This window comes from Gymnoscopelus braueri (genome assembly GCF_963280865.1).
Source record: "Gymnoscopelus braueri genome assembly, chromosome: 12".
NCBI lineage: Eukaryota > Metazoa > Chordata > Actinopteri > Myctophiformes > Myctophidae > Gymnoscopelus > Gymnoscopelus braueri.
The window spans coordinates 7,192,275-7,205,875 of NC_137614.1; the positions used below are offsets into that span (position 1 = coordinate 7,192,275).

General features: G+C 41.3%; 1 protein-coding gene across 1 annotated transcript in view; it reads right to left on the minus strand.

Annotated features, from left to right (window-relative positions):
• The window catches only part of LOC308096326 (uncharacterized protein), a 44,487-nt gene that overhangs the window by 22,374 nt on the left and 8,512 nt on the right, over window positions 1–13,601 (minus strand). Inside the window, exon 5 of the mRNA XM_080443732.1 lies at window positions 49–348. Coding sequence (XP_080299858.1) covers window positions 49–348 — 300 coding nt within the window. The remainder of the gene's footprint in view (window positions 1–48; window positions 349–13,601) is intronic.

Below are 13,601 nucleotides of genomic sequence, written 5' to 3' on the forward strand. Positions count from 1 at the left end.
CATAACAAGTATAACATGTATCCTTCACAGGACACAATTCACACTTACTGATCACTCGAACAAACCCAACATAGTAATAAGTCTTGTTCTGCGGGAGACCGTTTATCTCCACAGAATATCTTCCAGTGTCTTCAATGGTCGTATTGTTGACCATCAACTTTCCAGTGTCTTTATTAAGTTCTGTACGGCTTTTATGTGTCCCGTAGTATTTCACATCAGGACCAAAGCCCTGATCCCATTCTGCCACCTTATTGGGCCCATGTTTCCACAGGACGCCAGTGATGGGACCATAGTTAAGATCTGGAAGCAAATTAAGGACCGCTCCCAGTGGAAGGTCAAGGTACATTGCTGTGTGGAGAAAATGATCAAATTGAACAGTTATAGGAATCACTAATGAGATTTAGTAGAATAAACCAAAACTCAACCATCTCTACAGTAGCATAGACAACCATCCATATAGTAGCAGTCAAATATGTGTCATGTTCACTTCAGTATATACCATATGTGGAATATGAAAAACTTAATATAAAAATAAAGCTCTATGAGGGAATGAGTGTGATCACCACTTAGCACCCCAGTAACCACAAGCTATAGTGCTCCATTTCAGAGTAGTGTAAAAATGAATGCGGTACGCACAAACATGCACGCGCACGCACACACATTGAATTGTCTCACTTCTTCTTTGAGCAGCTCCACAACAGACCAGGATGTACACCACTGTGTGGAGAGAGAGAGAGAGAGAGTGAGAGAGAGAGAGAGAGAGAGAGGGAGAGGGAGAGAGAGTGACAGAAAGAGCGAGAGAGACAGAAAGAGAGGGGGGGATGCACGACAGAGACAAAAGGTTAATGTGTGTGTGTGTGTGTGTGTGTGTGTGTGTGTGTGTGTGTGTGTGTGTGTGTGTGTGTGTGTGTGTGTGTGTGTGTGTGTGTGTGTGTGTGTGTGCGTGCGTGCGCGCGAGAGTGTGTGTGTGCGTGCGCGCGAGTGTGTGTGTGTGTGAGAGAGAGGGAGCTCTCTGTGGTGCTTTTTTCATAGTAGAGATGTGGTTTTCTTTGCACGAACAATGTATAGTCATACTTAATGTTTTCCTCTCTGACTTCCTGTTTCTCTCAATGTTTCACTCTCTATTTTTTTCTCTCTATTTCTCTCTTTCTCTCTTTGTCATACATTTTCTATCTTATGTTCTATTTGAATAAAATTGAAACATCCCACCTGAAAATGTATTTTCTGTTTACTAAAGAGCTGGAGAGACAGTGAGACCCCTGTTACTGAACAAACACTCCGTAGCAATGATTACTGTAACTTTTTCACAAAATAACTAAAAACGTTTTGTTTTAACCACCAAATATCACAACACCTCTAAGTAGCTTGAGTGGTGCATGGCTGTGTGTCAGGCACACAGGGGTGTCCCTATGTCAGACTGGCTCACAGGAGAGTCTGTGTCTGGTTGGTTGGTATATTTCAGTAATATTCCCACGGGTTCCCATTGACTTATCATTATGGCCCAGAGAGTCCTGGGCCATAATGATAAGCCATGCACCACATGGAGGTCTTACAACCACCACCGGGGGCCGACCCTGCTCACTACCTACGCCCACCCACTATCATCTATCTCGGGCATAGGAGCCAGCACGACCTGCCTGGAGGTCCACTTGGGATCAACGGTCCTATCAAGTGAGCCAGGCTGACATAGGGACCCCTGATGGCCAAATGCACAGCAACGCAGCATGGAGGTCTTAGAACCATCGCCACCAGGGACCGACTCGCCCCACTCACACTCTACCAGGGGCGTCAATTGGGTATGGCAAGTGCCATACCTTGACTCAAAAAATAAATAAATACATGAATAGTAGCCTAATGCAGGTGTAAGACCATTGTGTTTGTATTGTGTTATAGGTATAATGCATAGTTGTCTCCGCCAGGCCGAAAGGCATGGCGAGAGAGTATGTTTTGCCCCCTGTCTGTCCGTCCGTCCGTGTGTGTGTGTGTGTGTGTGTGTGCGTGTGTGTGTGTGTGTGTGTCCGTCCGTCCGTCCGTCCGTCCGTCCGTCCGTCCGTCCGTCCGTCCTTCTGTCTGCGACCAGCTAATCTCCGCCACCGTTGGCCCGGTCGCTGTGAAACTGCGCACACACACTCCCTGGATGACACAGCAGAACCTCTGCCCCACATTTTTCAGATCAGCCTGTCATAGCGCCACCATGAGGCCGACTTTTTCAAAACACATTTTATTATATTACTCCTACAGATTTTGTCCAAAAAACACGCAAATCGGTACACAGTATCTCTATAGTCATGTGATCAACACGGATCTGTCTGATTTTCCATATTCCATCCTGATTGGCTAAGATTGGCTTTCAAAGTTTGCAGGATTGGTTAGTTTTGAACAAAATGCCTCAAATCATGAATGCAGCATGCGATTTCCGTCAAATTTTCCACGTAGATTCCCACTTGGTCCAGGAAGAAATGCCACTTGAAAACGTTCAAATCAGCCTCATGGTGGCGCTATAATAGGCCTATTCACATTTTTACCTATAACTGCACCGATCTGCATGACTCGTGAGACTAAGGCCTAGGCTACACGTATATGGATCTTTTACTAAACGGATATTTTAGTCCTCCGATTTTTAAAAAGAATCCCTGGCCACATGACAAAGATTTTAAAAAATCCCTGTCCACACGTAGACGCAGAAACGCATTGATCAGCTGCAAGTTTCAATTTTATATTACATTTATTTTATATATGAGGGGCCAAATACATATATAGGCCTACATATTTTTAATCACATGTTAAGGCACAATACTGCAATAGCTGCATTATTTTAATAGCATACGTGAACAGCATACGTGAACATAAACGAAAACAACATTATAAGGGCGCAGCTGCAGCGCAAACAGTAGCCATGGGCGATTGGGCGTCATGGTACCGAGTCCCTGGTTTATAGCGGTGTTAAAAATGTTTTACATTGCCAGCTCTCACATGTACATAAACGTTCAGATTTCAAATATAAAGTGCTTACCCCCGAGCCACGGATGTTACAAGGCGATCCGGACCGCGATAAGTACCCGTATCTCCCGTATTATTCAATAAAAAGCATTTTAATCCGATCGCCAACCATTTTCTTTTTCTTTTCTTTGTTTTTGGTAATGTATTAGAGTGCAATACACCTCCCAACCATTAGTGTCGCATGGTTGAAAGCATCGGAGAAAATGTGGAGAAAATGGCCGGCGATCGGATTAAAATGCTTTTTATTGAACAATACGGGAGATACGGGTACTTATCGCGGTCCGGATCGCCTTGTAACATCCGTGGCTCAGGGGTAAGCACTTTATATTTGAAATCTGAACGTTTATGTACATGTGAGAGTTGGCAATGTAAAAACATCGAACCGCTATAAAGCAGGGACTCTAAGCACCATGACTGTCATGGTATGACAGTCATTCATTCAGGCCGGGCTACGCAAACAGATGAGTTTTACTTCATCAATTCATTCCATCGTCCCAAAACTCCCCGCCCCACGCACCTTTTGAGCGGGCCAGCCGCGGCCGCTCCATGGTCGCTGGATTTTGACCCGGGGCGATTGTGTTTTAGGACGACAGACCCCACATTTAACCCGTGTACTTGCCGTGTGCGCTACTCGGCCCAGAGAAAGAGGGTTTTCGTCACACAGTGAATGAGCTACTTTTCCCACCACTGTCTTATTAATTATGACATTATTTTGCCATAAATGAGCGTGCCTTGTTTCATAGACTGTAGACTCTCTTCATTTATTATTATAATGACCATGTGCGATGCGCGATGACGTCATCGTTTCTCAAAATCTCTGGATTACATGTCCACACAGATCCACTGAAACGCATGTTTTGGAAAACCTTCACTTATTTATCCGTTTACAAAAATATCCGTTTTAGCGGCCAAAAACACCGTTTGTGTGTGGCTGAAAGGCCCAAACGCACACAAAAATTTGCGTTTAGAAAAAGATCCATGTACGTGTAGCCAGCACGCACACTCCCTAGAAGCCAAGGAAAAACCTTTGCCCTGCATTTTTCCTTTTACAGCACATTCTTTCCTCTTTAAATACTCCTTCAGATTCTGTCCAAAGATTACGCAATATAGTCATGTGATCAAGATGGATGTGTCCTATATTTCATATTCCATCCTACTTGGCAAACATTGGCTTCCAAAGTTTGCAGGATAGGTCCGTTTTGAACAAAAGTCCTCAAATCATGAACGCAGTGTGCGATTTCCATGAAATTTTGCATGTACTTTCCCACTAGGCTGAGGATGAAATGCCACCCTTTTCACATTGGCCTGTTATAGCGCCACCAGCAGGTCTAATTTAGCAAACCACATTTTTTGAACAAAATGCCTCAAATCATGAATGCAGTGTCCGATTGCCATGAAAGGCCTAAGAAGAAATGGCACCCCTTTCACATTGGCCTATTATAGCGCCACCAGGAGGCCATAATAACCTACCTGACCTGGCGGAGACTTGTGCTCCGAGGAGCACTTTATCTAGTTGTCTATGCATTTCAGGGGGTTTTGGGGGTTTGACCCCCAAAATAAATTTCTGCCCAGGATAGGTGTCCCTTATTTTAATCTCTGGGAGTTGGCATTGGCAACCCTAACCTTGCCATACCTTAGCTTTTGCTGAACTGACGCCACTGCACTCTACCTGTCAACAAGCACACATCCTGGGCTTCCAACTGCCCTACTCTGTAGCCTATGATGGCTATATAGAGAGCAACTAAACTCTTACACCAGACCCTCTCTTACCTCCCACCCACTTCTTTGTTACCAGATTTACCAGATATCTGATAATATTCCTTAAAGGGATATTTCACTTTCAAAAAGAATTTGGGTCATTTTATCATCTACTCAGGCTTTTATGAGTACCCCAGACAGTTTTTAAGTTGCTTTATTCAGTATTTAGATATTTGATATTAATTTTATCAGACACGCCCCCCTTCCTATACAAACTCCATTTTAACCATGATAGATTCATCAAAAACACCTGTCCTTGGTTCCTGTAACTCATACTGTCCTCCTAATACGCGACCCCATGTTTTTTCGATTACCCTTTTCATTTATTTTATTTCATTTCTTTATTGGATCATATTTTTTTCATTTTCCCAAAAAATAATTAAAAGGAAATAAAGATAAATTGAAAAAATATGACCCCCTCTCGGTTGAGTAAGGTTACATGTAAGTATTCATTTTCAGCCTGAACATAAAAACACTAAACCTTCACACCAACATTTTTTTTGTTAAATAAATGTAAATGAAAAAAGTGCAAACGTGTTAGTGAAAAGAAGCAGTGTTATCGGATAGTCTGTCTGAACTAAATACAATGTAATGTTTAAATTAAACAAAAATATGACAGAAATAAAGTACTCACATGCTATTGTAGAGGTTGATGTGAATTTCATCGTGACAAAATGATTGAAACTCAGTAAAACTGAATGACAGCTACGCAGTTTGACTCCTCTGCTTCTGGCTCAAGCATATATTGCCTGTCCCCCCCCCACCCCCCCCCCCCCCTCCGTACGTACTATACGTACTTCATAAACCTTGTATCTCCATATTTCAACTTATTTTTTTATCTTATTAATGCCCTACTTCATCATACAAGAGTGTCGCACAAAAGTACTGAAAACACGATGTGACATGTTGTGAGCTTATAGATCTGCTAATTTCACGGTTACATTTTTTTTTATAATAAAAAATGAAAGGTTTTGGACATACACGGTTTCCACCCGACAGCAACGACATACAGTATTAGTTTAAGAAAATGTTGCATTGTAGGAAGTTCCCACGTTAGGGCATAATGTGCAAGATGTCCGAATTCTAAAACCACATTTCAACATCCTTATCTCTGAGACTCTTCCTCTTTCTCTGTGTCTTATTAAAAGTACTATGGCATTTAAGCGTTGAGTGCTGATGACTTTATTTACTATTGTTGTGTCTTTGAGGTCAACACAACCCCTCTTAATGTAAACCACTGTTTAATTCATGTTTTAAGTCTTGTAGCCTGTCTCAGGGCGGAGTCTCCTGGATTTCAACCACAACTCCTTCTGTACTCCTAGATTGTCGTTTCTCCTGGATTTCTCCTGGATTTGGTATCAAACTCCCAAAATTCACCAGAACACAGGAAATTACATCTATTATGTTAAAAAAAAATCTGTACTTTTACTCAAGTACGTGTCTAGGAAGGCTGTGAAGTACTTTTAGGTTGGCTGTTCTTTTTCTTTTTTTTCACCTTCTTCCCTAAAATGCAATTGGCCAAAAGCTGTGTTCTTCAAAGAAGGAAACCTATCACAGTACACACACTGCACTGGGATCTACATCATGGGTATTCAACAGGGGGTCCGTGACCCCTAGGTGGTCCTCGGAGTCACTGCAGGGGGGCCATCCATTTTTTTCAGATTTTTTGGCTTGTTTTTTTGGCTGAAAATATGTATGAATTTAGTAAAAAAATAGTGCTGAATTGTCAGATGTCAACCCCATTCTGAGGTTCGATGGCTTTCACACAGAACAGTTTTTACTTCTCCAAAACTGCACACCACAGAGCTGACTGACAATTTCAATGACGATGTCTGGGTTGTGAGCTGAACATAATTTTAATGTATGCAAGGCCACAATGCACGCGCCATTCACGTTTCTGTATGACAGTCACAGAATGGTAAGCATTCTAAAAAATAAGAATATACAGTATGGGGTCCCTCTTCATCTTTCTATCAGCTGAGGGGTCCAAGGCCCGAAAAACGTTGAAGACCCCTGATCTACATAAAAGCAAAAATACGTCGTCCAGGCACGCAAACCTATCCACCTTTTTGAATTCTTATTTCAACTCAAAACAAAACACGGTAATGGCGGCAGCAGGAGAAGAACAAGCTGAGTCTGATCAGCAGCTGAATCAGCCTGACAAACCTCCAAGAACACCCCATGGCCTTAACTGAAGTCCATGTTATGAAAAACGCACATGCAGACATACAAAACATACATTTTCAAATGCTTACTGTGTTTACCGAAGACAAACTACATCGCTTACAAGGTTCTATAAATTCATTGTGAAAACATTACAGCAATGCATTGACATAAAATACATGTACTTCTACTTTTACTTGTACTTGCACTTAAGTATTTTTAAAAGCATGTACTTTTACTAGAGTAACATTTTGACAGAGCTACTTTTACTGTGGAGTGAATTTGACCATTAGTATCTGTACTTTTACTCAAGTACTGGGGTTGAGTATTTCGTCCACCACTGCTTTTAAGTAATGAGGTTAGGCAGTTCATTGACTATCACATGATGGTAACATTTTACCTCTAACTTGGAGAAACTCTAGGGGGTTTGATCTTCAGTGATTTTTAATATTATCCTCTAAACACATTCTAGAGCGTTGACTGTGCAAAATGTTGACTAATTACTTGACTAATTATCCCAGAATCGCCCCCCCCCCCCCTCCATTGTAGTATTCTATTTGTTTAAAGTCATTGTTAAAAGGTTTAGGTCAGGAATGGAGTTAGGGATGTGAAAGATTTCTAGAAGACTGTAAATAATGTAGTTATTTCTAAACGTGGTGGTCAAGTCGTTTTGAAAAAGTAATTAACAAGAAATATCATGCAAAACCTGCCATGTTGAGCATGCATGTGTGCATGCGTGCGTGCGTGCGTGCGTGCGTGTCTATTCAGGCGATCTTTATCTGCTGTTGTATTCTGAACTAATTGGACTATGACACACAAAGGACACTAGAGGGAGCCAGAGCTCCATAAATAAACGTTCTAAGCAACAGTTCAATGAACAGTAATATCCTCCATGCTGGAGATCAGTGCTTCTCAATGTGGGGTCTGGGGACCCCCAGGGGTCAATGAGGAGGTTCCAGGGGGTCCCTAGAGAAATCAAATAATACAAATAAATAAATAAAAAATGTTGATTAAAAAGAAACCTCACAAATAGACCTGGCACAAAATATTTTCAAATTGGGGTTCCTTGACACAGACCTGGATCTCTGAACGGGCCTGTGGGATCCAGGCCCAGGGGCCTAAAGGTCAGGGACCCAGGCCCAGGGGGCCAAAGGTCAGGGACCCAGGCCCAGGGGGCCAAAGGTCAGGGACCCAGGCCCAGGGGCCTAAAGGTCAGGGACCCAGGCCCAGGGGGCCAAAGGTCAGGGACCCAGGCCCAGGGGCCTAAAGGTCAGGGACCCAGGCCCAGGGGGCCAAAGGTCAGGGACCCAGGCCCAGGGGCCTAAAGGTCAGGGACCCAGGCCCAGGGGCCTAAAGGTCAGGGACCCAGGCCCAGGGGGCCAAAGGTCAGGGACCCAGGCCCAGGGGGCCAAAGGTCAGGGACCCAGGCCCAGGGGTCCTAAAGGTAAGGGTCCCAGACCCAGGGGTCCAAAGGTCAAGGTCCCAGACCCAGGGGTCCAAAGGTCCCCGAAGGTCCTCAGCCTCCTCAGTCCAGTTCCAGTTGTTTGTTCAGGTCCCCTCAGGTTGAGAACCACTGACATAAAGGACCTTTCACCAGCTCACCGCTTTTGTTTGAAAGAAAAAACAAAAAAGAAAAGAAAAAAAAACAGTCTGTATTGCTCTTGGAGTGACACACTGATATGAAAAACATTTAACCACTTAAAGCCAACACAGATCTGTGAGCTTGTAGATCTTGTAAATAGGGCTTAAATGGGTCATTCATGTACGTTTTGTTTTCCCTTCTTAGAAATGTAGTGGAGTCAAAAGTACAATATGTCTTTGAAATGTAGTGGAGTGAAAGTCTTAAAGGAGAATTTTGGACTAAAGTTTTCTTACCTTTTCTATGACGTTATGATATCTTAGGATGAATGGTACAGTAGAAAAATTTCATAACTCCACCCCTGAGCCGCCACAGCTTAAAAGGTGCGCGGATAGGCCTTAGGTTAGATCACATATTTTAATATCTTTTTTTAATTATTTTTTTGGTGAGATCTGACGTTCATAGTGACAGAACACTATGCAACCAAAAAAAAAATCTCGTCTAGAGAGACTTCAGTTTTTATTTTTATTTTTATTTTTTTGGGACAGTGTTCTGTCACTATGAACGTCAGATCTCACAAAAAAAAAAGGGAAAAAAAGCTATTAAAATATGTGATCTAACCTAAGGCCTATCCGCGCACCTTTTAAGCTGTGGCGGCTCAGGGGTGGAGTTATGAAATTTTTCTACTGTACCATTCATCCTAAGATATCATAACGTCATAGAAAAGGTAAGAAAACTTTAGTCCAAAATTCCCCTTTAAGTATCAAAAATGAAACATTTATACAATGTTTTAAAAATTGGAAAATAAAAGAATAAAGTAAAATAAATGAAAAAAGTAATGGAAAAAACACGCATTAGAAGGACAATATCAGTCACCAGAACCAAGGATGTGTCTTTTCAATGAAACTAACATGGTTAAAATGGAGTTTGAAGTTACAATGGGTTGGTGTATAGGAAGGGGGCGTGTCTGATAAAATTAGATCAGCAACTTAAAAACTGTCTTGGGTGTTAACAAAAGCCTGAGTAGACGTTAAAATGACCCCAAACATGGAAAGTGAAATATCCCTTTAATATATAAAACTTGTTAAAAATCCTGCCAATACTCCTCTCAATCAATTCCTCGTGCCAACATTACGTAGAACAATGGGGTCACTTGTCTCTGTAGGATTTCTTGTTCAAAAGTTATGTACAAAGATTTGCCCCCCCCCCCCCCCCCGTAGTAACTCTGAGGATCCCCTAGGGGTCCGGGACCCCCTGTTGAAGACCCCTGCTATAGCACATTGATAAATGCTTTAATTTTATTTTTAGTCAACTGATAGGACTTTATTGGTGATGTGTGCAGTGTTGGGCAGTAGCTAACAGTAGCTACAAGAAGGTACAGCTGGTACTGTACTTGGTTTTGGGGACCTCCAGGAGGTTGGCGTTACCAGACCTGAGGGAGCGGGAGGGGACATGACGTTTGAGGAGGTCCAAGACTGGAAGCGACGATGGAGGGCTCGTCTGAGGACGACCTAGACAGAGAAGAGGTAGGGGGGAGCCAGATTGTTCTTATAGGTGGTACGTTGTATAACATAACATCAACCCCAAAACAAAAACCAAAGGAAAGAACAAAAAGACATTTACTAAACCTACTTACCTAAACTAAGAATTAAACATGTCAGGCACACGTGGAAGGACTCAGAATGCAGACGGCACTGAAAACAGGTTTTATTCACAAAAACTTCCAAAACAGGCAAGGGGCAGGCAAAATCAAAACTGTAGGAAGCAGGGGGTCAATATCCAGGGGGGGGGGGGGGGGCAGTCAACGAGGGCAGAGGTACCGGCAGGGGCTGGGCAAAAACGAAGTCTAGGGCACAAAACAGAGATCAGTAACAGCGAAACTTGGCTTCAGAACAATGCTTGAGCGCTTGCAATCAAGACAATCCAGCAACGGGCCAGAGAGAGGCTGAGCATTAAATACTGTGGGCATGATTGCAGGTGAGTGAATGCAGGTGGTCACACTGGCAGGCACCAGATCCAGACACACCCACACTCACTCCTAGGTCAGACTGTGACAAAACAGGAGTAAGCCGGAGGGAATTGGATTAACCAAATAAAAGTACCAAACACCCCTACATTGTGACTAATTAGGTAATTATTTACAAAAATTAAATCAAACACACAAACTAAGTAAATGGGTATCTGAGATTTATAGGAAAACTAAATAACTCAAAACAACTTAACCACAGCACAATAGAAGTAACACGAACGAACTCAAGGCAAACAAACAACTCTGTTAACTAAGGAAGACGGTTACTTAACGAAGGAAAATTTATCAAATAAAGGTTACAAAGTTTAGTTTGGAGAAGAAGAGGAATTGTGCCTCTGTTGCTTTTCAGCCACCGATCCTCCCAGCTACCAGAGCAAAATGAGGCTTTTAAATAGTTGGACCCAGAGCCACAGCCAACCAGCGGCCAGCGGAATAGATGCGTCATTTAACAATTACAAATATTTTTTTTTAAATATTTTAAAGCGCTTAAAATGTTTTGTGAAAAATGTCAACTCCCTGTATATTTTTGAATCTCACGATCAGGATTAATAATAATTTAGCTCCCACTTATTTTTTTGCCACTGTATATTTGCACATGACTTTGAGAGTTGTTTCACTACAATGTAAGTTAATGAGGAGACTATGAATGATTAATTCTAATCAACTGTACAACAGATCAACATATCTGACCAGTTGGAGTAATTCCATCATGATAAGATAAATGACTACACAACCTAAACCTCTTAATGATTACCTCTCACCTCCCGGGTTCACAATATGGATATAAATTGAACTCTTTATAAATACTAATCTATTCAGGGAGATATAATACACTAACATACATACAGTAATTACTATCATGCCATATAAAAACAAAAATCTATTCAGGGTAAAGAAAGAAAGTGACATGAAAATAAAACAGGGACTCCAAATGGGTGTTATTATACAGTAATATACATCGTAATTAATTTAATTTAGTATTGTAATAATTTTTAAGGTTGCTCTATCTTACTTCCCAGTGCACCCTCTGTTGGTCATAATGGGAAGTATTGTGCACCAAAAGTCTTTCACATTAATTTTATCCAAGATGTTTAACATCATTGCCACAGTTGATACTTAAAAGCTCCAGTTATCCCACAGTCATGGCAGAACAATAAACATTATAACAAAACAACTAAATGATGTCTCTCCTGCATGTGAGATTATACAAACAAGGGACTGTCTATATTTCTATACAGTACAATTTACAATGTAGGCATTTAACAGACACTCTTAATCCAGAGCGATTTACAGTAAGCAAGGTAAACACAAGGTAATACATCGAATGCATATACATAGTAAGCTAGAATCATAAACCAAGAACCTATCATCAGTCTAAACTGTATATGTATATATTAATATACAAAATTCTATAATCTGTAAAATTGAAACTATACATAGTACGTACAGTATGCGTTGCAAAACATTTTCTATTGTCCTTTGAACCAGTGATTCTCAAACATTTTCATGTCATGGACCCCCAAATTAATATGTATTTGGCCTACCAGTGACATCATCGGTGGTAGGCAGGTTTTTTAATTTCAAACAAGGTTTCTAACTTCTTATTATTATTATTTTAAAACAATGCTTGGAATCCCCATCTCTTCAGTCATTGGTAGAGACACAGACAGAAATGGTGCAATTATATGAAGATAAGGCTGGAAATTGGTGACGTGCTCCTTTAAACTGAAGTGATCAGAAAAAAATATTGTTTTAGTTGTACATTTGTGTTGTATTTGCTTTGTTCAGGACCCCAGGAAGACTCATTCATGTGTCTCTTAATGGGGATCCTTTAATAAACATAAACATAAACCTAATTGTCAAAACAAACTGAGAATACATATTATTACTGCTTAGCAGGGTGTTTAAAATCATTGGATTTAATGTTTAAAAAGTTGATACTTTACCATTTTCATAGACATCATCAGGATGTGTGATTACACCATATACGCTTGTGTCGCCTAAAGGTAAACAAATAAACGTTAATGTTCTTTTTATCTCTATTATTTCAAACATTGTTTTAATTTAGTTAATTATCCTGCTAATTAGGAAAACAACCACAAAACAAACTGAGACACTTTCATGTACTTCCACAAACATTTATTGTTTAATGAATAATATAATGTTTTATTTTAAAGATATGAATTAATTCAAAGGAAAAAATAGACCCATTGGCCCTCATTTATCAACGGAGCGTATAAACCGGCGTATATTTTTCCATATATTCGGCCGTACACCAACGTCGAAGTCACATTTATCAACGCATCCTACACAGCTGATCCGAGCGTACATTTGGTCCCAGCCTTGATAAATGTGACGGCTGAAACCGAGCGTCATTTAAATAACACGCCCTTAAATATTCTCAAAACGCTCCGATTTTACGACATGAAGATTGAAGAACCAGAATACGACCAAAGACATCATCATGAAAAGCCAATAAGAAACGCACACGCCCCTCTCTCGCACGCACGCACGCACGCACGCACGCACGCACGCACGCACGCACGCACGCACGCACGCACGCACGCACGCCCGCCCAGCTGTGTTTTTCATGTAATCCGTACCGTAACGGTACAATCTTTGTCACGTAGGCTTGTAGCCTACATGAATGACATATTATGATACCAATCACATCGCTATGAATGGAATACGTTTGTATATTAATTTATTTTGCCCATACCGAGCAGTAGCCTACGCGTTCGAGTTACACAAAAATAAAGCCGTCATGTAGGCTATTCCCATTTCCCAGTGAGACTCGGACCGTCAGACGGGCGAGTCCCGTCCCGCTCCGCATTAATGAGAGATAGCCTGGAGAGAACATTAAAGGTTTAATGACATTCACTTTTACACCACATTCAAAGTCTTTGTCCTGGTCCTTCAAAAGTGTACAAAAAGTTTTAAGTGAAAATTCCATTCCAGTGATCCATGGCAGGTGTTTTTCTCTCACATTTCTAAAGCCTTTTCAACTGCAATGAAAAAAGAAATCTTTGCCTGCGGGTGTCGCTGGTGAGGGATTTTGCCTGTCAATCATCG